Consider the following 25,821-nt stretch of genomic DNA (forward strand, 5'->3'; position numbering starts at 1 on the left):
GATGATGTTTTGATATATTCAACACAGCCTTTGCAATCATTGTGGAGCCTTCATGCAAGGTTGGAGCAGTGTGGTGCACTGTCAGGTTATAAGGTTAACTGGGATAAGAGTGAAATAATGCCTTTAGAAGCTGTAGACTTTTTTTGTAAGCAGATTGCAAAATTTAGGTGGTTTGATGGAATTCACTATTTTGGAATTATTGCAGATGATAATTATAATTATTTTTATGATTTTAACCATTTGCCATTATTGACTAAAATTAAATATGATCTAAATTGGTGGGAAGATTTGCAAATAACTTTGATAGAGTAAGTAAATAGTGTAAAAATGAATATCTTTCCCCATATACAATATCTTTTTCAATTGATTCCATGTAGAATTACTCAAAAGTTTTTTTTTATATGGAAGGGCAAAATGGTAAGTGTGTCATTACAAAAAAATGACTTGGAAATATGCTTTAGGAGGATTGCAACTTCCTCATTTTCAACATTATTATGAAGTGGCACAATTAAAATTTATTAATAAAATGTTTGAAGTGAAGAAATCCTTGGTTTAGGCCAAGATTGAATTGGCTCAGATTAGTGAACAAAGAATGGATCATTTTATTTATAAATGGAATTATGAGCTTTGACAGAGTTGTAATTTACCAGTCTTGAAACATTTAATGGAGTTATGGAATAAGAAAAATAATATTATAGATACTGAAGGTTCATTATAATTTTATACATCAGTTCTATTTAACTCCTGAGAAGTTAAATAAATATGAGTTTATTTCTTGTGATTTGTATTTTCGATGCCGTAAACAAGTTGGTTTTTTTTTTACATTCTGTTTGGTTGTGTGAGAAAGTGAAACCTTTTTGGAATTGAATTATGGAATTTTCAGAAGGTTTATTTAAATTTAAAATTTCTCTTGATTTTTATTGGGTTATATTAAAAAATTGAGTTTGGAATTAAAATTAAATAAGTTTCATATTGTGTTTTTAAGATTAGCACTAGCTGTGGCGAGAAAATGTTTAGCTATTACCTAGAAAAATAAGACTGATTTAAGCATTCAGTGGTGGCAAATGGAAACGAGGTCTTGCATTCCGTGGGAAAATATAACGTATACTTTACATAATATTTATCTTTTTTGTTAAGGTGAGGAGACTGTATATGAAATATATGGGTTTAAATTTGTAGTAGTTTTTTTCCACCCTTTGTTGGGGTTGTCCTAAACATGGCGATTGGTTGATTGTTATATGAATTGATCTCTTTTTTTCTTTTTTTCCTTTGTGGTAGTTAGTGGGGGATGAGGATAGGGGGGATTATAGGGGAGAAAACATTATGCATTTTTGTATTTTGTTTTTGACTGTATGCTTTATTTTGAATAATAAATAAAATATACAAAAAAAAAACACTCTTACTCTTCAGCAATTTTCTTTCAATCAGATATGTTGAAAGTAGATCAAATTTAGTTTGAGTTTTATATATAACAGGATTTTTAGCTTGAGCATATTTTTATTTGTTTAATTTAATTATAATCTCTCTTTATTGAACTCCTTTTCATATTCACAGTGTAAGAAATATTTTTTTCTCCTCAGAAAAGCTTTCAAAGCATCGCAAAAAAAATCAGACTAGAAATTTCTGATGAATTGTTTGATTCAAAGAAGAAAGTTATTTGCTTCTTAATAAATTTCACAAAGTCAATATCTTCTAATAAACTTGAATTGAAACGCCAATGACTTTTTTATTTGAGGGAGGCCAGGAAGTGTCATGGATAACACAACAGCAGCATGGTCTGATATTACTATAATCTGATAATTACATGAATGAGTCAATGGGATCAGTTGCTTATCAATAAGAAAATACTCAATTAATTAGTAAGTTCAATGATCATGTGAAAAAAAAGAATATTTTCTGCTATTTGTAGAAAGAAAACACAAAACATCAAAAATATCATAATCATAAAAAGGAAGAATTAATGAGGCAGATTTTCTCATTATGGCAGGTTTAAGAGACAAACTATCTAAAGCAGGATCTAACAAGCAGTTAAAATTTTGACCAAGTATGAGAGAGTGTAAACTCAAGTCCAGTAATGAAGAAAAAAAACATTAAAAATGCCCACATCATCTGCATTAGGGCATAAATATTGGCAAAAACTATCATTTTATTATTCAATTTCCATGAAAATGATGTAACGATATCAAATGATATATCTTTTATATGTGCTATGACTTTGTGATGGACAAAAGGAATATTTTGATTAATAACAATCAACCCCCCCCCCCCCCCCCCCCGCCAGCATTAGCATGGAAGGAGGAATAAAAATGCTATCCCTTCCATTTTGTCATAAGTTTGGAATTATTACAAGTATGGATGCGTGTTTCTTGTAAAAATACAAGAGTAGCTTTAAGCTGTTTAATATGTGAAAATACTTTATTTCACTTAACCGGATGATTCAAAACTTTTACATTCCAACTAAGGAAATTAATAAAATTATCCATAATTTTCCATAATTAATGTGGATTGATTAGTACAATTACTATTTAGCTACCAGGTGGCAGCCTTGATGCAAAAAATATGAAACTGGTGATTTATTGTAAAATATTGTTACACAAAGTTTAAACAGATTCCTTAAGCCATAACAACCTTGAAGAAAAATTTCCATACCCTCTCCCCCTCACCCCTCCCTCCCTGAACCCACACAGCTGCTAAAGATTTCACAGCAAGCTTAACAAAACAAACCATTTAACACCCAAATAAATCTCCATGGTGGACCGGTTGATATTAGCTCCATTGCTGCTAATGCAAGTATAAGAACCTCTTCCAGATGATGATTAATTCTATTATGACTGCAATCAAAACAATGATTTATTTTAAATTTTCTGATGTATTTCTTCTCATAAAAATTAATAGTTCAATGGTATTTTTCTTTCTATTAAATCTAAAGTAAAATTTGAGCCAGTATTGCTGAAAGAGAATTGAATATGTATTTCATAGTATTCTTCTCATAAGAATTTAATAATTAATCAATTTACTAAAAAGAGAAGGAAAAAATACTTGCATGAATACAACTCTAATCAGTTTATTATCACAGAAAAAAAATAAAACAATATAAGAAGAGAAAACTTGCCCAGGTGAAAAGAACCAACCAGTCCTCAACCAATGAATGTTATATAATAAATGGTGAAAACCTCAAAAGTAATAATAGTCAATCATCTTCAATCTTCAAGTAAAAGTTCCTGCTGGGCACGATATCGTAGTGAAATCTTCAAGGTAGCTCCAAGCTCAACAACTTCTTCTGACCATTCAAAAATGTGATTTGGAGATGTGCAGGATACATCAGGGAAGGCTTTAAATCATGTTGGTAGAGCTCCGGCATTACTGTTCTGTATTCGTCACGTTGCTTCTTGGCTTTGGGTCAGTAATCTACAATTCTGATTCACTGGCTGTGATGTGTCCCTCTTCAATGGGCTTCATGGATCAAAGATTCCTTTATTTGATAATGATGTAGCTGAGGAATTACAGAATATGATCTTTGCTCAGGAGCCGGCTTAGGTAATAAAGAGCAATGAGTTCTATCAATCACTGGAGGAGATGAAAGAAACTCCTTTCCAAAGACCTCGTAAAGCAACTCAGAAAAAAAATTTGTAAGTTGCCCACTTTCTGTAGATTCAGCCAAGCCCAAAATACATAAGTTCTGTCATCTACTCCTGCCATCGAGATCATCGACTATAGCCATTAGTTTCAATTTACCATCACTTAATCTGGAGCATATATTTTCCACTTCATTGACATGGCCAATTAAGTTGTTCAATTCCTGCTTAAGAGATGTCAAACCTTTACCGTGTTTTTTAGTTAATTTTTGGACTTGGTCAAGTTTAGTGTTAATCTAATTCAAGATTTCTTTAAGATCATTGGTTAACATTTGTTTTTGCTGATTCAGTACCTCAGTAATAGCCTCCATGTCAGATTTGTTGTCTCTTCTTTTTTCCCTAATTTGCTTCTTGTAGTCATTTCAATGTGAGTATAAGTAGGAGAAAGAAAAGGCAAATAATATTGAACACTTTAGTTGTAGAATAAAGAACTAAATAGCTGGAAGAACTGCAGGGAATTACAAGAGACTGTCATCAGAGACTTTGTTTTTGCTGACGACTGTGCACTCAATGCCAGCACAGAGCAGAAGATGCAGTGTGAAATGAACTGCTTCTCACAAGCCTGCGACAACTTCAGTCTCACTATCAGCACCAAAAAGACCAAAGTTATGTACCAGCCTGCCCCAGGAAAGCCATACCAGGAGCCGCGCATCACAGTAAAGGGCCAGAACCTCCAGGCAGCCAACAACTTCACCTACCTGGGCAGCATACACTCTCGCAAAGTGAGCATAGACGCTGAGGTCAACAGGATTGCCAAAGTCAGCGCTGCCTTTGGGAGACTCTGTGAAAATGTCTGGGAGTGGAGGGGAATCAGCCTTACTACCAAGCTGAAGGTCTTCTGTGCAGTGGTCCTTACCACCATCCTTTACGCCAGCAAGACCTAGACTGTCTACAGCAGACATGCCAAACTGCTCAACCACTTTCACCTGAGTGGTCTCTGTAGACTCCTCTACATCAGGTAGCAGGACAAAGTCCCTGACACGGAAATCCTGGAACGAGCTGGGCTCTGCAGCATTTACACACCCTCCTGCTGAAAGCCCAAGCCAGATGGGCTGGACTTGTAGTCAAAATGCCAGAGAGTCGATTGCCTAAGCAGCTGCCATTTGGGGAACTGTGTCAGGGCAAGCGCTCAGTCAGGGCTCAGAAGAAATGTTACAAAGACTGCCTCAAAGCGTCCCTCAAAGGCTTGAGTGTCAACATCAACACATGGGAGATCCTTGCCCTCGACCGCCTAGTTTGGTGCAGCAAGATCACCACAGAAGCCCGTGCAGCTGAAGTCAGGCGCATCATCGAGGTGCAACGAAAGCATGCTGTGCGCAAAGCCCGAGCAGCATCCACTGCCATGAGAGCACCCACCCACTTGTGTCCTTCAGGGCCTGGATTGGCCTCATCAGTCACCTCCGAACCCACAACCACCAATCTCCAATTTGACTTTGAAGCCATGGTCATCTTCGACAACGAAGGACGAACATCAACAACAACAATATGGAACACTTTAGTTGTAGAATAAATAACTAAATAGCTGGAAGAATTGTAAAGTAAGCAAGAGCATTAGATTGCTGCTGTTATCCCATGTTGTAGCCAACTGGAAGTCCAGTAATTTTTAACTTTATTTTTCTTATACCTTACAAGAACCATCAATTATTTTGTGAAGCAAGGTGATTATATAGAAGGATGATTCTCAATAATCTCAGTCAATTATAAGTCTTCTTGTTGGAAACATAAACTATGACCTAATGCAATAATTAACACATTAAGAGGATTGGCAAATTCAGTTACTCTATTTGATTAATTGTTTAAATAATTTGTCTGTAAATTTGAGCATTTTCTCATAAGTGAACTATTATAGAACCATACACATGACAGCACAGAAACAGTTTGTGCCTAACTATTTTTCTGCCTCGTCCCACTGACCTCTATAAGGTCCATAGACCTCCATTCCTCTCCCCTCCATGTATCTGTCCAAATTCTTCTTAAATGTTAAAATTGAGCTCGCATTTACCATTTCCTCTAACCTTCTCTCATTCTGAATGGAGACCTGTCAATATAAAGAATATATTACACCAATAAATTCCAGGGACAGCATTAGAAACCAAATGGAGCACAAGATCAAATGAACATACTTCAAGCTGCTTAACATTTTTGGGGTCAAGTGCTAATGATATGATAACAGTATCTTTTAAATGACTGATCATCATTACATCTTTTGTTCCACCATTTATATAATCATTTTAAAAATTGGATACGAGAAATGTGAAAATAGAAGACAAAATGGGATCAGTTGCAGTGACCAGTTGTGTTCTGTTTGCTAAGACATCCTAAACATAGCAGTCACCAGGAGTGGGTGTAACTGGTTCTCGGACTTGAGCCATCAATCAACTAATCCAGTCACATGTGTGAGAGGGCTCACAAAACATTTTTTGGGACCAAGAGCATTGTAAATACTATAAATAGTTCACTAATTGTAAATAAAAGGGTTCGTTCTTTGGATTTGGAAAAATACTGGTGTTTTTTTTCCCCTCAGGGTCTAACGAGGTGGAAGATTGTATTCCACACAATGCGTGTACAGCACAAACATTCGGTACACTTACAACATTTTTGCAACAAGGATGGGATCCAAAGAAAGCACGTTACATGATGGTCAACATGTGTTTATGTGGCAATACAGAAATAAATCAGATGTATGGCAGCTGGAGAGAATCTTAAGAAAAATTGGAAATGTTCTCTACCATGTACAAGTTGGATCAGACAGATAGACCAGACATGCCAACCAGATGTAACCAACAGAATGCAACCTCGCTGAAACAACACTTGCATAACTCAGCCTGGATGCCCTGTTGGATACATTTGAACTTCAGAAACCATTGAACCACCAATCACACGGAAACAAGCCTATATCCTCTATGTCACTAGAACCCATAAGGAAGTCTCAAAGTGTTCAGAGACCAGTGAAGAGGTGCTAGGACACCCAAAACAGAGCAACCCCACCATCGCCAGGAGTGGGTGTTACTGGTTCTTGGCATGAGCCATCAATCAACTAATCCATTCACGTGTGTGAGAGGGCTCGCGTGAGATCCCTTAGGACCAAGAGTACTATAAATAGTTTTCTAATTGTAAATAATAGGGTTCATTCTTTGGATTTGGAAAAACACTGGTGTCTGTCATTTCTTTCTGGGTCTAACGAGTGGGAAGCTTGCATTCCACACAACGCTTGCACCACACAAATATTTGTCACATTTACAATGTTATTGTTATTGGATCTAATTTTTCTCATGTTATATATAAATTATTTAGGTAACAGAACTAATGGTTTTGTGGCCAAGTTTGCAGTTCATACAGAGATTATGTTGAGGGGTGGCTAGTGTTAAGGAAGCCACGAGTCTGCAGAAGAACTTGTACAGGCTGGGAGAATGGACACAAAAGTGGGAGGTTGAATACAGCAGATGGAAGTGTATGGTCATGCACTTTAGTAGAAGGAATAAAGGCATAGCCTTTTCTAAAAGGATTAATTTTCAGGTTAAGCTTGTACTAAGGAAGGTAAATGCAGCACTACCATTCATATTGAGAGAACAAGAATATAAAGGCAAAATTTAATGCTAAGTCTTTACAAGGTGTTGATCAGACCACATTTAAAGTATTAGGAGCAGATTTGGACCCAATATCTCAAGAAGCATGTAATTACATTGGAGAGGGTACAAAGGAGGTTTATGAGAATGATCCTGGGGGGTAATAGGGTGAACGTATGAGAAGCATTTGATGAACCTGGGGGCTTTCACAAAGGATATTCTACAGATATCTCCATCACTTTGATTTGTTTATTAAAAGGGCAACACCAACAAATCTACAGGAACAATTTTGACAGGCACAAGAACAGAGAGATTTAGGTGCACATGTGGGTAAATTTTTTGAAATGACTGGGGAGAGAAAGGAAATGGTTGAAAAGCACATGAGATTCAGAGTTTCACAACCAGAAGCATAAAATACAAAAGTGAGGAAATTAAGATCAAATTTATAAAACATTATACTAACTATAGTACTAGCATTATATCTGGCTTTGGCTTCCTGACATTAGGAAGAATGTGAAGCGAGAAATGAGATGCAGAACAAAATTACTGGGGTTTCTTGGGATGAGGATCTTTTTAGGAAAGGCTGGAGAAGAAGAGTGGGAGGAGATTTGTTAGAGATGTTCAAGATAAAGAAGGTTTGGCCAGAGTAGTTAGAGAGAAAATGATCCCATGGAAGGTGAAAATTTAAGAGCACAGATTTAAGATAATTGGGAAAAGAGAATGGCAACAAACTTTTTTTTTCACACAGCAAATAGATTTTAAATGCATGACCTGACTCAATGGTAAAGAAAAAGATTTAATCATGGGTTTCAAAATGAAATTGAAGAAATAAATTACAGCACCTTAGAAAAATGAAAGAGCTACTGAATGACCTTAATAACAGTCATATTGATAGATTATTCTTGTTAATGCACTACAAACAGAAAACCTCAAGCAGATAAGCAGAGAAATAAGTAGAATACGAGCCAGTTCTTCTTTTCCCAGGGAAACCAGGTTCTGGATACATGACTGGCAAAAGAGAATGCAGATAAGTGTAATATTCTAGTCTTGTAATGTCGACCTAACTTCATGAAGCAGGAGGTCTTTTCTTACCATATATTCACAAGCTTGAAATTCAGAGACATTTTCTCACAATTATAAAACAGCTTGATTTACCTTTCTCCTTTGGTTTGATTGAAGGTTTTCCTGGCTTTTCTTTTTCCATTTCTACAAATCAAAATGGTTGGTAGTTTTACAAATTTGCACATAGTACTGAATTATCTAACAATATTGATGACAATCTCAATTTGATATCTATGATATTTAGTATACTTAAGCCTGAGAAAAAAGCTAATGCTATACTAGTTAAACATGTAAAATATTAAATTGTTCAATACAAATCGACCAAAATGAAAGATTTGCACAGGCCAAAAGAAGCAAGTTGCATTTTGTGGATAGATTAACAGTCAAAATATCTCTCAGAATATTATATGACAGAATGTGATATAAAGTTGCATACATGTAAATATTAGGTCAGGTGACAAAGTTCGTTCAAAGAATTGGCTTAAAGGAACATTTTAAACAAAAGAGTGATCAAGTGGCAAAGGGTCTTAGGAAAAGAAATCAAGTCAAGTCAATTCAAGTTTATTGTCATCTGATTGTACATAAACAAAACCACAAAACAGTGTTCTCCAGTCCTTTGTGCAAACCATGCAGTCACACAATCAGACACAACACACATTCAGACAAACAATACATATGTAGGATAAGTATTTCATAATTAGAAATAAATAAATAAATATTGTTTTATACATGTGAGAGTCTCGGATGGTTAGTGTGAGCAGTTCCTTTGGTTGTTCAGCTCTCTCACTGCTCATGGGAAGAAGCTGCTCCTTAGCCTCCATGGCTTAGACCATGCATTCTCTTGGTATTCATCATAATATAAGGTACCTGAAGTCTGGAAAGACATTTACTGCCATATTCTAAAAGCCAATTTCTTTGAGTTCAAAGTGAGGCAGTGTGCTCACTATGAGACCCCAAATGATGATTCAGTTAGAAGTTCAAATCACTAAGAAAAATTACCAGTTTGTTGCAAAACCCATCTGGTTTACTTATGTCCTTAGGAAAGAAGACTTGTCATCTTTATGTAGTTGGTCCAATGAATAAATCTAGATTCTTTAAATCCTGCTCATAATAGAAGAATCTATAAGTATTTTTGTCTCTTTGAAACAATAATTTTCACTACATTCAGCAGGATTATGTTCAGTTGGAGACCTCAACATGATCATATGGGATAGAAAGTAGGAGATTGGTGGCCAAAAGTTGAAGGGCAGATATGATCAGGTGGGATGAAGGACAGGGGGCAGTTGAGGACTAATGCACCGGAAGTACATGTTGGTGATCAAATAAAGAAATGTCAATGAGGGGATATGAGCAGAATGGGGTCAGGTTGGAGCTCTGTATTGTTGGTGGAGGGGAGGGGGCTGCATGTGGTTTTCTGGCTGAAGGGTTCATGGTATTGAGAGGTTCTTATGTGAATGCTGAAATAAATACATTTTGGGAGACAAAACACCCACATGAACTCACTGCCGGGAGGTTTGAACAGTGCTTTCTTTTCCAGAAATTCTTCCTTTATGAGATTTATAATCAATATGATCCAAAAGACACCTTTGTAAATATATGCAATTATAATGCAATTACATAATTTCTTAATCATCTTTACAGCCAAAAAAAAGCTACTTACTCTTTTCTTGGTCTTTAGTTGGTTGAACTTCAAAAATAAAATACACCATGAAGAAACTTTACAGTGAATTATTTCTTCTCTTTTATTCATAAACATTTAAATATAATGTAATTTATTATTATACACAATTTGTAAATTGATTGAGCAGCATTGGCTCTGAAATAAAGCAAAAATGTAAGAATTGACTGATCACATGATGTCAATGGGCTTTATTCAATTCCTTTGGAATTTACCACCTCCTTTCAATAGAAGAGAGATGAGTGAAATCCAGTTACTAGGCTTTTACTTCTATTTCCCAAGTCTACATGCAAATAATAATGGTATTCCTTCAAATCAGAAAATGTTATCATTCTTGTAAATATTGGACATTTTTTCACCCACCTTTCTCTTTTAAAGTCTTTGTTTCTTCTCTATGTGATTCTATAAGCAAACAAGAAAAGTCGACATTTTCATTTATGAATATCATTATAACAGAAGGGAGACATTGTTCGCTATGGTTTCAGTATAATATTTCAACATTGTAGGGTTCAGAAGTATGTAAGGGGAGCACCTGCACTCTGGATACATGTGGCAGTGGTTCTGATGGTTCTTCACCGTAAACAACCAATCCCCTTCAAAAGTTGTAAAATCAAACAGCATGGGAAAAAAAGCACAAGATAAAAATAAACTGAAGTCAGCATTGTTTCTTTCAGTGGAGATAATGACTGACAAATCTGTAGGTGTTCTTTGTGGAAGGACAGTCTATGGAGAGTCAGTGGATGTTGTTTATCTGGATTTTCAGAATGCCTTTCTCAATGTGCCAAAAATTAAGAGTATGAAAGATATTTTAAGATGACTAGGGTAAGATAGGAAATGGTTGAAAACCAAACAAGATTCTGAGTTTAACAATCAGAAGCATAAAATACAAAAGTGACCATGTTATGATCAACTTTATAAAACAACAGCCTAACTACATTATACAGGTTGAACCTCTCTTATCCAGCACTTTGTGGTCTGGCAACTCCTATGGTGCGGCACATTTGTATCTGCTGCTGTTAGTACAGTTCAATGCTCACACCTTGGTCCCCATCACTGGTGCTGTAAAGGTATTGCACTAACCGCTACACCAACCAAGCCACCAAAAATATAATTTCCTGTTTTAATCTTTGTTCTACCTTTGATATGTTTACATAGGAGGTTCCATTAGGAGTCAATTTCTGTTTTCCAACATTTTCTGTGGCCCGGTAATGGCCAGCACCTAATGTCGATGGATTAAAGAAGTATAACCCTGTATCTGGTTTTGGTTTCCTGACCTTAGAAAAAAACTGGAAATGGGATGGGTTTCTTGGGATGACGATATTTTGGGAAAGGCTGGAGCAGCAGATTGGGAGGAGATTTGATAGAATTGTTCAGGATAAAGAAGGTTTGGTTTGAGTAGTTAGAGAAAAAATAAAGGTGAAGATTTAAGAGCACAAATTTAAGATCATTTAGAAAAGACAATGGGACAAACTTATTTTTCCCATACAGCAAATAGATTTAGAGTGCATGATCCAACTTGATGGCAAAAATAGATTTAACCATGGGTTTTAAAATGAAATTGAAGAAATTACAGCACCTTGGAAAATGAGAGAAGTTAGACTAGCTTACTGAATGGCCTTAATAACAGTCATGTTGATGGATTATTCTTGTTATTGCACCATAAACAGAAACCTTAAGCAGAGAAATAAGTAGAATGTGAACCATTACTTCTTTTCCCAGACAATTCAGGTTCTGGATATCTGAGTGGCTAGTTAACAAGAAAGAGGATGCAGACAATTGCAATTTTCTAGTCTAACTTCATGAAGCAGGAGATCTTTTCTTTCCCATCAACTTCATATGTTCATAAGCTTGAAATTTAGAGACATTTTCCCACAATTATCAAACAATTTGATTTACCTTTCTCCTTTGGTTTGACTGAAGGTTTTCCTGGCTTTTCTTTTTCCATTTCTGCATATCAAAATGATTGGTAATTTTACAAATTTGCACATTTGAATCGTCTGACAATATTAATGACATTCTCAAATTAATATCAATGACACTTAGCATGGTTCGACCTGTAAAAAAGCTAATACCTGTAGTAGTTAAAGATGTAAACTATTATATTGTGCAATATAAATTTATCAAAACACAAAATGTGCACAGACCAAAAGAAGCAAGTTGCATTTGGTGGATAGATTAACAGTCAAAATATCCAAAAGATTGTTGTCTAACAGAATCTGATTTGAATTTTCATACATGTAAATATTAGGTCAAATGACATAAAGGTTGTTCAAAGACTTGGTTTTAAGGAATACTGAAGGAAAGAGTGATTAAATGGCAAGAGGCCTTAGGAAAAGAAATCCAGAGTTGCCTGAGAGCATGAATTACCTCAGCATTCGTCGTGGTGCAAGGTAGCTGCAGGCTGGAAAGACATTGTCTGCCATATTGGTAAAAGCCAGTTGAAGAAGTTTTTTTCAGTTCAAGGTGCAGCAGTGTGCTCACTGTGGTGTCCCCAAATGTTGATTCATAGTTACAAGTTCAAATTGGGATAAAAAGTTAATGTCAGTAAATATGTAATTACTAGTTTGTTACAAGGTCCGTCTGGTTCACTGATGTCATTAGGGAAGAAAACCTGCCATCTTTGTGTTGCCTGTCCTATGAAAAACACTAGATTCTTTAAATCTTGCTCAGTTCTAGCACAATTGATAAACAGCAATAAACATGGATATTGTCCAGATGCTGTGAACGTCTCTTTGCCTAACAGAAGTGTCCAATGTCTTTTGGTAGTCTGTTCGAAACAATGATTTTCTCTAAACTCAGCTGGACTGTGTTCGGTTGGAGACCTAAACATGATCAGATAAGAGGGAAAGAAGGGGATTGGTGGCCAAAGGTTGAAGGGTAGATATGATCAGGTGGGGTGAGGGACAGGGGCCTGTTAAGGGCTAATGCACAGGGAGTTCATGCTGCTGATTAGATAAACAGCTGGTGATGAGGAAAATTTAGCAGGTTGGTGTCAGGTTGGAGGTCTGTGTTGGGGAGGGGGGGTGATTGTCTTGCCTAATGGATCAGAGTATTGATGTTATCATTAATTGCTGACATAAATACATTTTGGGTAACATAAAATCCACATGAACTTGCTGCCTGGAGGTTTGAACAGTGCTTTCTTTTATAGAAATTCTTCTCTTCATGAGATTTATGACCAATGTGATCCAAAAGCTACCTTTGTAATTCTATATAATTATAATGCAATTACAACAATGTAAAACAGAGGGCATTTCACTCCCAATTTCATGATCACTTCTTTAATCCGAAAATAACCACTTACTCTTTTCTTTGTCTTTGGTTGGTTGAACTGAAAAATAAAACACACCAAGGTGAAAATTTACAGAGAATTATTCCTTCTCTTTTATTCAGTAACATTTCAACGTGATTATTATTTATAATTTGTAAACTGGTTGAGCAGCATTTGTTCTTTAATGTACCAAAATGGAAGAATGGACTGATTACATCATCACATGATGTTAATGGGCTTTATTCAAATCCTTTGGAGTTTACATCCATTTTTCAATAGAAGAGAGATGAATGACATCTAATTTCTAAGCTTTTATTTTTATTTTGCAAGTCCACATGCAAATAACAATGCTATTCCGTCTAATTCAAAAATTTTTATATTTCTCGTAAATGTTGAACATTTCACCCACCTTTCTCTTTTAAAGCCTTTGTTTTTTCTCTCTTTGATTCTATAAACAAACAAGAAAAGTTTGGCATTTCATTTATAAATATCATTTCAACACTGTAGGCTGCAGAAGTTTGAAGCTTTCTGTTCTCTCAAACAACAATGTAGGGGGAGAAATTTATAAGATAGGAACAAATGGACACAAAATTTTAAAGCTATGAAAGTTAGATAAATGAGTGGGAGTCTGTTGAAGCTGGAATGTGCTTTACTATAGGGCCACATCACAATGTTAGTCCTATTAGATTAACTTCGAAGGTCAGGCCCATGCGCTCTGGATACATGTGGCAGCCATTAAGCAGTGGTTCTGATGGTTCTTCTCCATAAACAACCAATCCCTTTCAAAAACTGTAAAATCAAATGGCACGTAAACAAAGCACAAGATAAAATAGGCTGGTCAGCATTTTTTCCTTCAGGAGAGATATTAATGGACAAATCTGTAGGTGTTCTTTGTGGAAGGACAGTCTAAGGAGAGTCAGTGGATGTTGTTTATTAAGATTTTCAGAATGTCTTTGACAAGGTGCCAAAAATCAAGAGTATGAAAGATTTTTCAAGATGACTGGGGTGAGATAGAAAATGGTTGAAAAACAAACAAGATTCTGAGTTTAACAATCAGAAGCATAAAATACAAAAGTGATGACGTTATGATCAACTTTATAAAACAACAGACTAATCATGGTACCAACTTTATACAGGTTGTACCTCTCTTATCCAGCGCTGTGTGGTCTGGCAACTCCCACAGTGCGGCATGATTGAATCTACTGCTGTTAGTACAGTGCAGGTCTCACACCTTGGCCCCAGTCGCTGGCGCTATAAAGGTGTTGCACTAACCTCTACACCAACCATGCCACCATATAATATTAATTCCTGTTTTAAGCTTTGTTCTCCCTTTGATATGTTTACATAGGAGGTTGCCTTAGGGGTCAATTTCTATTTTCCAACATTTTCTGTGGCTCAGCAATGACCAGCACTTAACGTGATGAATTTATCTGGTTTTGGTTTTTTGACCTGAGGAGAAATATAAGACAAGAAATGGGATGGGTTTCTTGGGATGACAATATTTTGGGAAAGGCTGGAGCAGCAGATTGGGAGGAGATTTGATAGAAATATTCAGGATAAAGAAGGTTTGCCTCTAGAGTAGAGAAAAAATAAAGCTGAAGATTTAAGAGCACAAATTTAAGATAATTTGGAAAAGACAATGAGACAAACTTTTTTTTCCCCATACAGAAAATAGATTTAGAGTGCATGATCCGATTTGATGGCAAAAATAGATTTAATCATGGATTTTTAAATGAAATTGGAAAATGAGAGAAGTTAGACTAGCTTATTGAATGGCCTTAATAACAGTCATGTTGATGGATTATTCTTGTTATTGCACCATAAACAGAAACCTTAAGCAGAGAAATAAGTAGAATGTGAACCATTACTTCTTTTCCCAGACAATCCAGGTTCTGGATACCTGAGTGGCTAGTTGACAAGAAAGAGGATGCAGACAATTGCAATTTTCTAGTCTAACTTCATGAAGCAGGAGATCTTTTCTTGCCCATCAACTTCATATGTTCATAAGCTTGAAACTTAGAGACATTTTCCCACAATTATCAAACAATTTGATTTACCTTTCTCCTTTGGTTTGACTGAAGGTTTTCCTGGCTTTTCTTTTTCCATTTCTGCATATCAAAATGATTGGTAATTTTACAAATTTGCACATTTGAATCGTCTGACAATATTAATGACATTCTCAAATTAATATCAATGACACTTAGCATGGTTCAACCTGAAAAAAAGCTAATACCTGTAGTAGTTAAAGATGTGAACTACTCTATTGTGCAATATAAATGTGCACAGACGAAAAGAAGCAAGTTGCATTTGGTGGATAGATTAAAAGTTAAAATACCCAAAAGATCGTTGTCTGACAGAATCAGATTTGAATTTTCATACATATAAATATTAGGCATAAAGCTTGTTCAAAGACTTGGCTTTAAGGAATACTGAAGGAAAGAGTGATTAAATGGCATGTGGCCTTAGGAAAAGAAATCCAGAGTTGCCTGAGAGCATGAATTACCTCAGCATTCGTCATGGTGCAAGGTACCTGCAGGCTGGAAAGACATTGTCTGCCATATTGGTAAAAGCTAGTTGAAGAAGTTTTTTTCAGTTCAAGGTGCAGCAGTGTGCTCACTGTGGTGTCCCCAAATGTTGATTCATAGTTACAAGTTCAAATTGGGATAAAAAGTTAATGTCAATAAATATGAAATTACTAGTTTGTTACAAGGTCCGTCTGGTACACTGATGTCATTAGGGAAGAAAACCTGCCATCTTTGTGTTGCCTGTCCTATGAAAAACACTAGATTCTTTAAATCTTGCTCAGTTCTAGCACAATTGATAAACAGCAATAAACATGGATATTGTCCAGATGCTGTGAACGTCTCTTTGCCTAACAGAAGTGTCCAATGTCTTTTGGTAGTCTGTTCGAAACAATGATTTTCTCTAAACTCAGCTGGACTGTGTTCGGTTGGAGACCTAAACATGATCAGATAAGAGGGAAAGAAGGGGATTGGTGGCCAAAGGTTGAAGGGTAGATATGATCAGGTGGGGTGAGGGACAGGGGCCTGTTAAGGGCTAATGCACAGGGAGTTCATGCTGCTGATTAGATAAACAGCTGGTGATGAGGAAAATTTAGCAGGTTGGTGTCAGGTTGTAGGTCTGTGTTGGGGAGGGGGATGATCGTCTGACCTAATGGATCAGAGTATTGAGGTTATCATTGATTGCTGACATAAATACATTTTGGGTAACATAAAATCCACATGAACTTGCTGCCTGGAGCTTTGAACAGTGCTTTCTTTTATAGAAATTCTTCCCTTCATGAGATTTATGACCAATATGATTCAAAAGCTACCTTTGTAATTATATGCAATTATAATGCAAAAAGTGCAGAGAACAAAACAAAGGACTTTACATCACCTTTGTTGACCTTACCAAAGCCTTTGACACCATGAGCAGGAAAGGGCTTTGGCAAATACTAGAGTGCCTCGGATGCCCCCCAAAGTTCCTCAACATGGTTATCCAACTGTACGAAAACCAACAAGGTCGGGTCAGATACAGCAATGAGCTCTCCGAACCCTTCTCCATTGACAACGGCGTGAAGCAAGGCTGCGTCCTCGCACCAACCCTCTTTACTATCTTCTTCAGCATGATGCTGAAACAAGCCAATAAAGACCTCAACAATGAAGACAGTGTTTACATCCGGTACCGCACGGCTGGCAGTGTCTTCAATCTGAGGCGCCTGCAAGGTCACACCAAGACACAAGAGCAACTTATCCGTGAACTACACTTTGCAGATGATGCCGCTTTAGTTTCCCATTCAGAGCCAGCTCTCCAGTGCATGACGTCCTGTTTTGTGGAAACTGCCAAAATGTTTGGCCTGGAAGTCAGCCTGAAGAAAACTGAGGTCCTCCATCAGCCAGCTTGCCACTATGACCACCAACCCCCCGACATCTCCATCGGGCACACTGAACTCAAAACGGTCAACCAGTTTACCTACCTCGGCTGCACCATTTCATCGGATGCAAGGATTGACAAAGAGATAGACAACAGACTCGCCAAGGCAAATAGCGCCTTTGGAAGACTACACAAAAGAGTCTGGAAAAACAACCACCTGAATAAACACACAAAAATCAGCGTGTACAGAGCCATTGTCATACCCACGCTCCTGTTCAGCTCTGAATCATGGGTCCTCTACCGGCATCACCTATGGCTCCTAGAACGCATCCATCAGTGCTGTCTCCGCTCCATCTTCAACATTCATTGGAATGACTTCATCACCAACATCGAAGTACTCGAGCTGGCAGAGTCCGCAAGCATCGAATCCATGCTGCTGAAGATCCAACTGCGCTGGGTGGGTCATGTCTCCAGAATGGAGGACCATCGCCTTCCCAAGATCGTGTTATATGGCGAGCTCTCCATTGGCCACCGAGACAGAGGTGCACCAAAGAGGTACAAGAACTGCTTAAAGAAATCTCTTGGTGCCCGACACATTGACCACCGCCAGTGGGCTGATATCGCCTCCAACCATGCATCTTGGTGCCTCACAGTTCGGCAGGCAGCAACCTCCTTTGAAGAAGACCGCAGAGCCCACCTCACTGACAAAAGACAAAGGAGGAAAAACCCAACACCCAACCCCAACCAACCAATTTTCCCTTGCAACTGCTGCAACCATGCCTCCCTGTCCCGCATCGGACTTGTCAGTCACCAATGAGCCTGCAGCAGACGTGGACATACCCCTCCATAAATCTTCATCCGCGAAGCCAAGCCAAAGAAAAAAGACAACATCGTAAGACAGAGGGCATTTCACTCCCAATTTCATGATCACTTCTTTAGTCCAAAAAGAACCACTTACTCTTTTCTTTGTCTTTGTTTCGTTGAACTGAAAAATAAAACACACCAAGAAGAAAATTTACAGAGAATTATTCCTTCTCTTTTATTCAGTAGCATTTCAATGTGATTATAATTTAAAAGTTGTAAACTGATTGAGCAGTATTTGTTCTTTAATGTACCAAAAATGGAAGAATGAACTGATAACATCATCACATGATGTTAATGGGCTTTATTCAATTACCTTGGATTTTACACACATTTTTCAATGGAAGAGAGATGAATGACATCCCATTTCTAGGCTTTTATTTTTATTTTGCACGTTCACGTGCTTATAATAATGTTGTTTTTACAATTTCGTGAAATTTTATCATTCTTGTAAATGTTGAACATTTCTTCACCCACCTTTCTCTTTTAAAGTCGTTGTTTTTTCTCTGTTTGATTCTATAAACAAACAAGAAAAGTTTGGCATTTTCATTTATAAATATCATTATAACAGAACGGAGGCATTTTTTGCTATGGTTTCGATATAACATTTCAACATTGCAGGCTGCAAAGTATGAAGCTTTCTGTTCTCTCAAACAACAATGTAGGGGAAGCAATTTATTGCAATAGGAACAAATCAACAGACACTGCAGGGTTTTTAAATCTTTCAAAGTTTGATAAATGAGTAGGAACCTGTTGACCATGAACGTGCTGCACGTGCCCTACTGTAGGGCCACATCTGAGTAGTTAATGATGGTCCCATCAGATTAATATTGAAGGTCAGGCCCTTATACTTTGGGTGCATGTGGCAGCCATCAAGTAGTTGGTCTCATAATTCCTTACCGTAAAGGAACTTCAGAAGTTGTAGAATCAAACATTATGGAATCAAAGCACATGATAAAATAGGCCGAAGTCAGCATGGTCTCCTTCAGGGGAGATCTTGCCTGACAAATCTCAAGGGTTCTTTAAGGAAGGAAAGAACGAAGGAGTCAGTGGATGTTGTTTACTTCGAATTTCAAAAGGCCTTTGACAAGGTGCCACACATCAGGCTACTAAAAAATATAGGAGTGCATGGCATTAATGAAAAGATACCAGCATTAGTTAGCAGATTGGCCAATTGGGAGAAGACGCACATGAGAATAGATGCTTTTTTTGTTAGCTGGCTGGCAGCGACTAGTGGTGCTGCACAGAGGTTGAGTTACTTTTCAACTGTTACTTTTCAATACTGTACGTAAATAATTTAGATTTAACAATTGATGGCATTGTGGCCACGTTTGCAAATTATACAAAGATTGCTGGATGGTTCATTAGTTTTGAGAAAGGATGGAGACTATAGAAAATTTTGGATAGGTTGGGAGAATGGGCAAAAAGTAGCAAATTGGATGAAGTGTAAAGATGTGTATGCTCATGCACTTTGGTAGAAGAAATAAAAGGAATAGACTATTTTCTCAATGGGGAGAGAATTCAGAAAGCAGACATGCAAAGGGACTTGGAGTCCTAGTGTAGGCTACCCTACAGATTGACTTGCAGATTGAGTCAGTAGTAAGGAAGGCAAATGCAATGTTAGCATTCATTTCGAGAAGACTAGAATATAAAAGCAATGATGTAATTGCTGAGGGTTTACTAGGCATTTGAAGCTAGTTATGAAATTTTGCAAACAGCTTTGGAGAGGGTCCTGAGGAAGTTTACAAGATTAATCCTATGTATGTGAGGGTTAATAATCCTAGGCTTGAGGATCATTTGATGGCTCTGAGCCTGTTCTCACTGGAGTTTAGAAGGATGTGGGGGGTGGGGGGGAGAGGGCGTTGGGGGCAGATCTTATCGAAACATTCAAAACATTGGAAGTGCTGGATAGAGTGGACATGGAGAAGATGTTTCCAGTCGTGAGAGAATCAGGGAACCAGAGGGCTCAGCAACAGAATAAAATGATGACCTTTTTGAATAGGGATGAGGAGAAATGCCTTAAGCCAGAGGGTGGTAAATCTGTGGAATACATTGCCACAGATGTCTGTGGAGGTTGTCATTGGTTATATTTAAAGCAGAGGTTGGTAGGTTCTTGATTAGTAAGGGCATCAAAGGTTATGGGGAGAAGGCAAGAGAATGGGATTGACAGGAAAAATACATCAGCTATGATTTGAATAGCTCAATGGGCTGAATGGCCTAATTCAGTACCTACATCTTGTGGCAATGGTCTTATACCCTTTGACCCATCACTTCTGTGGCAACAATAATCACCCATCTACATTGAACCTCCACTAGTCCCACTTTTTTTCCTCTTATATTTCCTGAGCCATTCTTTCCACCTATCCATGTTTCTTTTTAAATCCACCTGCCTTAGTAGAATGTACAGTAGTCTATTAACATACCAACTGGCACCTCTTTGAGATGTGGTAGGACATCAGAGAGGCAAAGTAATGCCTTGGAGTCACAATGAGTACATGCCAATTGCACACAGGTAGGTAAATGGGTCAAGATGGAACCTGAGTCGCTGGAGCTGTGAGAGAGCCTTGCATGTCAATTTCAAACTCATACAAAAGTAGAAACAAAAGTAGTTGCTTCAATAAGGTGGGTGTTGAAGCTATTGTATAGCCTGAACAGCATTCCCTTCCTGAGAACTGTCCACAAGCTTATTTCTCCATTAATCAGAAACATTCACTTTTGATAATATCCTGAGTCATTTTAATTCACAATCTCTTCATATAATTTTGAGACCTTCACTGAAAGAGGAGAAGCAAGGGACTTGGGAAACCTGTGAATGTCAGGAACCAGCTCGAGGCGAGTGGAGTTTAAAAGGGAGCAGAGGACATGTTAAGGGTTAAACAGAAAGGTGATTGGTGGGGGGAGTAATTAAAAAAAGGGACAGTGACGAACAAAAAGAGGGGTAGCTCAAATGGAGCAGCCAGTGTGTTAGTGACCCAGTGTAGAAGTGGGACATAGAGGCTTTGGAGTGGGACATAGAGGCTTTAGCTCATGAGGGTTCAGCGAGCAAAGGCTAAGGACAAGCTTGATTTCAGTGAGGTAAGGCCAAATAAGATCTTTGTTTTTAAATTAGGAAGAGTTAATGGAGGCAGCTAGGGCAGAGGAATGCTCTGATTTCTGGATATGGGAAATGTGGGACAGCACAATTGTCCCTGATGACTACACCTGCAAGAGGCGCATACAGCTGCAGCTCCAGGGAGTCTAAGTTAGGGAACTGGAGCTGGAGCTGAATGAACTTTGGATCATTCAGGAGGCAGAAGCAGTGGTAGAGATGAGTTTCAGTGAGACAGTCATCCCCAAACATCAGGAGGCAGGCAACTGGGTGACTGTTAGGAGAGGGAAAGGAAAAAAACCCAGACAGTGTAGAATATCACTATGGCTGTTCCCCCTTAACAATACATATATTGTTTTGGATACTGTTTCTTTAAAAAAAAATTCACACTATGAACCATATCAATCAAAATACACACAAACATTTTGCTCTTGAATATACACAGTGGCATTTTCTTCCCTTTTTTCCCCCTACCTTCCCTCCCTCCTTCCCACACCCCTCCAAACCTATTAAACATTCAACATATACAATACAATAAAACCATTAAACAATGTCATCACACAATGAAAATAAACAAGAAAATTGTGTCATCTACTTTTACACATTGGATCAGGTCATTTTGTCTTCTCATTTTATCATTTTAGGGGATGGAGGTCCACGGTAAGCCCTCTCTCGGTTGTGTTCCGTGCACGGTTCACAAATTTGTTCAAAGAATGTGACTTTATTTTTTAAATTATTTGTTATTTTTTTCCAATGGAATACATTTATTAATTTCTATGTACCATTGCTGTACTCTCAGGCTCTCTTCTGATTTCCAACTTGACATTACATATTTTTTGCTACAGCTAAGGATATCATAATAAATCTTTTTTGCGCTTCATCCAGTTTAAGGGCTAATTCATTACTTCTTATATTACTTAGAAGAAAGATCTCTGGATTTTTTGGTATGTTGCTTTTTGTGATTTTGTTTAATACCTGATTTAGATCTTCGCAAAACTTTTTCACTTTCTCACACGCCCAAATTGCATGTACTGTTGTTCCCGTTTCCTTCTTACACCGAAAACATCTATCTGATAATGTTGGATCCCATTTATTTAACTTTTGGGGCATGATATATAGTCTGTGTAACCAATTATATTGTATCATGCATAACCTTATGTTTATTATATTTTTCATAGTTCCATAGCATAACTTTTCCCATATTTCATTTTTTATGTTTAAATCTTTTTCCCACTTTTGTTTGGGTTTGTAGCTTATTTCATCATTTTCCTTCTCTTGCAGCTTGATGTACAGGATATATTAAAAAAGCTGCTGAACAATAAAACACTTGGAGAGGATGGACTCCAAATAGAATTCTATAAAACATTTAAAGAGTTATTAATTCCTCCTCTCCCGAAAGTAATGAAACAGATAGAAGAAACACAAAACTTGCCAGATACATGTAAAACAGCAATAATTACAGTAATACCAAAGATGGGGAAAGATCCACTAACACCAGCATCATATGGACCAATATCTCTACTTAATTCAGATAAGACAATAGCAAAACTATTAACAAACAGACTGGCCGACTGTACCAAAAATAATAAAACAAGATCAAATTGTATTTATTAAAAGACGAACAACGGACAACGTCTGTAAGTTCATTAATTTAATCCATGCAGTACAAGGAAATAAGATGCCAACTGTGGCTGTTGCTTTAGATGCAGAGAAAGCCTTTGACAGGGTAGAATGGAATTATTTATTCAAAGTATAATATATTAATTGGATTAAAGCATCATATAAGGTACCATTGGTGAAGGTGACAGTAAATGGATATGTATCAAACCAATTTAAATTAAGTAGGTCAACTAGGCAGGGATGTCCACTATTTCCTTCACTGTTTGCTTTAGCAATAGAACCATTGGTAGAAATGATAAGAACAGAAAATAAAATAAAAGGGATAAAAATAAAGGAGAAGGAATATAAAATCAGTTTATTTGTAGATGACATCATAGTATACTTAACAGAACCAGAAATATCAATAAAAGAACTAGTTAAAAAATTGAAGGAATATGGAGAAATATCGGGGTACAAGATCAACGCTAATAAAAATGAAGCGATGCCAATGAATAATGTGGATTACACAAGAGTTTAAAAAAGAATCACCATTTAAATGGCAAACACAAGCAATCCAATATCTAGGTATTAGATTAGATAACAATTTAGACCACCTCAGCAAATTAAATTATCAGCCATTAATGAAATAACAGGATGACTTAGAACATTGGAAAGAATTGCCTCTAACATTGATAGGGAGGGTGAATTGCATTAAACTGAATATCTTCCCAAGGATACAATACCTATTACCAATTCCCTTAACAGAGAAATTCTTCAATGAACTAAAGAGAATAATAAGGAAATTCTTATGGAAGGGGGTGAAACCGAGGATAGCGCTAGATAAATTAACAGAATGGTACAAACAAGGTGGTTTGCAGCTACCAAACTTTAAAAATTATTATAGAGCAGCACAATTAAGGTATCTATCAGATTTTTATCAAACAAGGGAAAACCCAGATTGGACCAAGATAGAGCTAGATAAAATAGGGGAGAAGGTACCAGAACATATACTTTATAAGTGGGATAAAAAACTGGTGCAATATAGAAGTTCACTAGTACTGCACCATTTGCTCAACATATGGAAGAAGATTCATGTAGAAAGGAAAAAAAACAAATTACCAACTACCAAAATTATTTTTTTTTTATTGACGCAAAATCAACGAATCCCCTTCACAATAGATAACCTTTCCTTTAGAGAATAGGAGAGAAAAGGAATTAAGAGAATAGAAAATTGTTTTTTGGGAAATAATTTATTAACATTTGAACAAATGAATTACAAATATGGAATAACTCATGGTACAATGTTTGCATACCACCAACTGAAAACCTACTTAAAGGACAAATTGGGAAGCAGACTGAGATTTCCAGAATGAAGCAGCTTTGAATATGTGTTTACAGAAACAACGATAACAAAAAGTTTTGGATACTGTTTGGGGGGGCAATCTAGCAGGAACAAGTCATGGTGGTCATGTTTCTAGCACAGAGAATGGCACCTCAGCTCAGAAGGAAAATGGGTAAGTGGAGGGAGAGAAGAAAAGAGCTATGGTGATTGGAGTCTCAATGGTTAGGGGAGTGGATAGGAGGTTCTGTGATTGAGATGGAGGTTCCCAGATGGTATGTTGCCTCCCAGGTGACAGGGTCAGGGATGACTCTGATAGAGCTTCTGGAGGGGGAGGGTGAGCAGCCATATGTCATGGACCATGTGGGAATCAATGACATGGATAGGAGTAAGGATGAGGTCCTGAAGAGGGAATATAGCAAGTTAGCAAGAAGTTAAAAAGCAGGACCTCAAGGGTGTGTCACACACTAGAGAGAGTAGGAAAAGGAGGTTGTGGCAGATGAAGGCATGGCTGAAGATTTGGTGTAGATGGCAGGGATTCAAATTTATGCATCATTGGGATCTCTTCTGGGGAAAGTCTGACCCATACAAAAAGGATTGGCTGCATCTGAACTGGAAAGGGAGCATTTTCCTGGCATCCACATTAGCAAGAGTTGTTGGGGAGGGTTTAAATTAGTTTGACAGCGGTGGGGGTTTGGGGGGGGAGAGAAGAACCAGAATGTGAGTGCAGAAAATAGGGCAGAAGGTTAAAAGCATGATGCCCTATGTTCTGAGTTTGTCAGGAGGGACAGACAGGGGATGAAACATGTAACCAGTTAGAGCACACATGTCAAACTCTGGCCCGCGGGCCAAATTTGGCCCGCGATATAATTACATTTGGCCCGCAAGACCATTTCAAAAATGTATTAGAGGTGGCCCGCCCTGCTGCGAGAGCCGATGCTGTTTTTTGGTAATGTCACCCCCACCATCCTCCCCCTTCATTGCACATCCTTCCCCAACCCCTAACTATCCCCTCCCCCCTAAAACCACCCCCCTTAAAAGATGGCCAGAATATTCTCAAAAAGGAATCCAGAATGGTAAAGTTCCACAAACCTTCTGCTGGGAATCCTAACAACACCCGAGCATCAGATCCACGGGACGCGGAGGGAGCAAGAGTGTTGCAGGTTGACCGTGCAAACTTTGAGAACAGGGAAAACTAAATTGTAACACGAGAAGTCTGTTGATGTCATCAGCCGGCAAGCCAGTTGGAAGGCTCCCCGCACAACCAGTCACTTCTCCCACCTGTCGAGCGGTGCAGCGGATTGGCGAGCGCCTGTGATTTCCTGTTGGTGCGACGGACATGGCAGGCTGCGCACGGTCCCCGCTGTTCCACAAAGGCTGATCGGCAGTGCGCTGGGCCTGAGTGGGTGGGTAAGCAGGGGTGGGCAGAGGGTGTAGGTGAGGAGTAATGGGCAGGAGAAGTTATGGTGGTGTGAGGGGCAGTTAGAGGGAGGGATGAGTAGAAGGAGGGGTGGATAGGGAAGAGGTAAAAGGGGAGGGGCAGGGCGAGTAGGGGAGGGGTGATTAGAAGGTGAGAGACGGGTAGAGGGAGGAACAGGTTGAAGGGAGAGGCAGTAGAGGGGCGTGTATAGGATGGGGTGGGTAGAGGCAGTGCGAGTGGAGTGAGGGGTGAGTAGAGGTTGGGTAAAGGACTGGTCAGGTAGAGGGATGGTGGGTCGAGGGTGAATAGAGGCCTAGAGCCTGAGGAGTGAGCAGGAAATGCTGAGTCCTGATGCAAGCCAAAATGGACACAGCCTGTGAATGCTGACTACATCTCCACAGGGACCAAATATGTTTCCCTCAGATC

At 38.0% G+C, this 25,821-nt stretch overlaps 1 protein-coding gene across 3 annotated transcripts in view; it reads right to left on the bottom strand.

Moving 5' to 3' along the window:
* Positions 1-25,821, bottom strand: part of trdn (triadin) — a 512,395-nt gene that overhangs the window by 129,618 nt on the left and 356,956 nt on the right. For all 3 annotated transcript variants that reach the window (XM_069886892.1, XM_069886891.1, XM_069886893.1), the window contains 9 exons: positions 18,427-18,465; positions 18,047-18,073; positions 15,270-15,320; positions 13,622-13,660; positions 13,246-13,272; positions 11,838-11,888; positions 10,305-10,343; positions 9,924-9,950; positions 8,357-8,407 (listed from right to left, as the gene is read on the bottom strand). In XM_069886892.1, coding sequence (XP_069742993.1) covers positions 8,357-8,407; positions 9,924-9,950; positions 10,305-10,343; positions 11,838-11,888; positions 13,246-13,272; positions 13,622-13,660; positions 15,270-15,320; positions 18,047-18,073; positions 18,427-18,465 — 351 coding nt within the window. The remainder of the gene's footprint in view (positions 1-8,356; positions 8,408-9,923; positions 9,951-10,304; positions 10,344-11,837; positions 11,889-13,245; positions 13,273-13,621; positions 13,661-15,269; positions 15,321-18,046; positions 18,074-18,426; positions 18,466-25,821) is intronic.

The sequence above is a fragment of the Narcine bancroftii genome, chromosome 6, assembly GCF_036971445.1.
Source record: "Narcine bancroftii isolate sNarBan1 chromosome 6, sNarBan1.hap1, whole genome shotgun sequence".
Lineage (NCBI taxonomy): Eukaryota > Metazoa > Chordata > Chondrichthyes > Torpediniformes > Narcinidae > Narcine > Narcine bancroftii.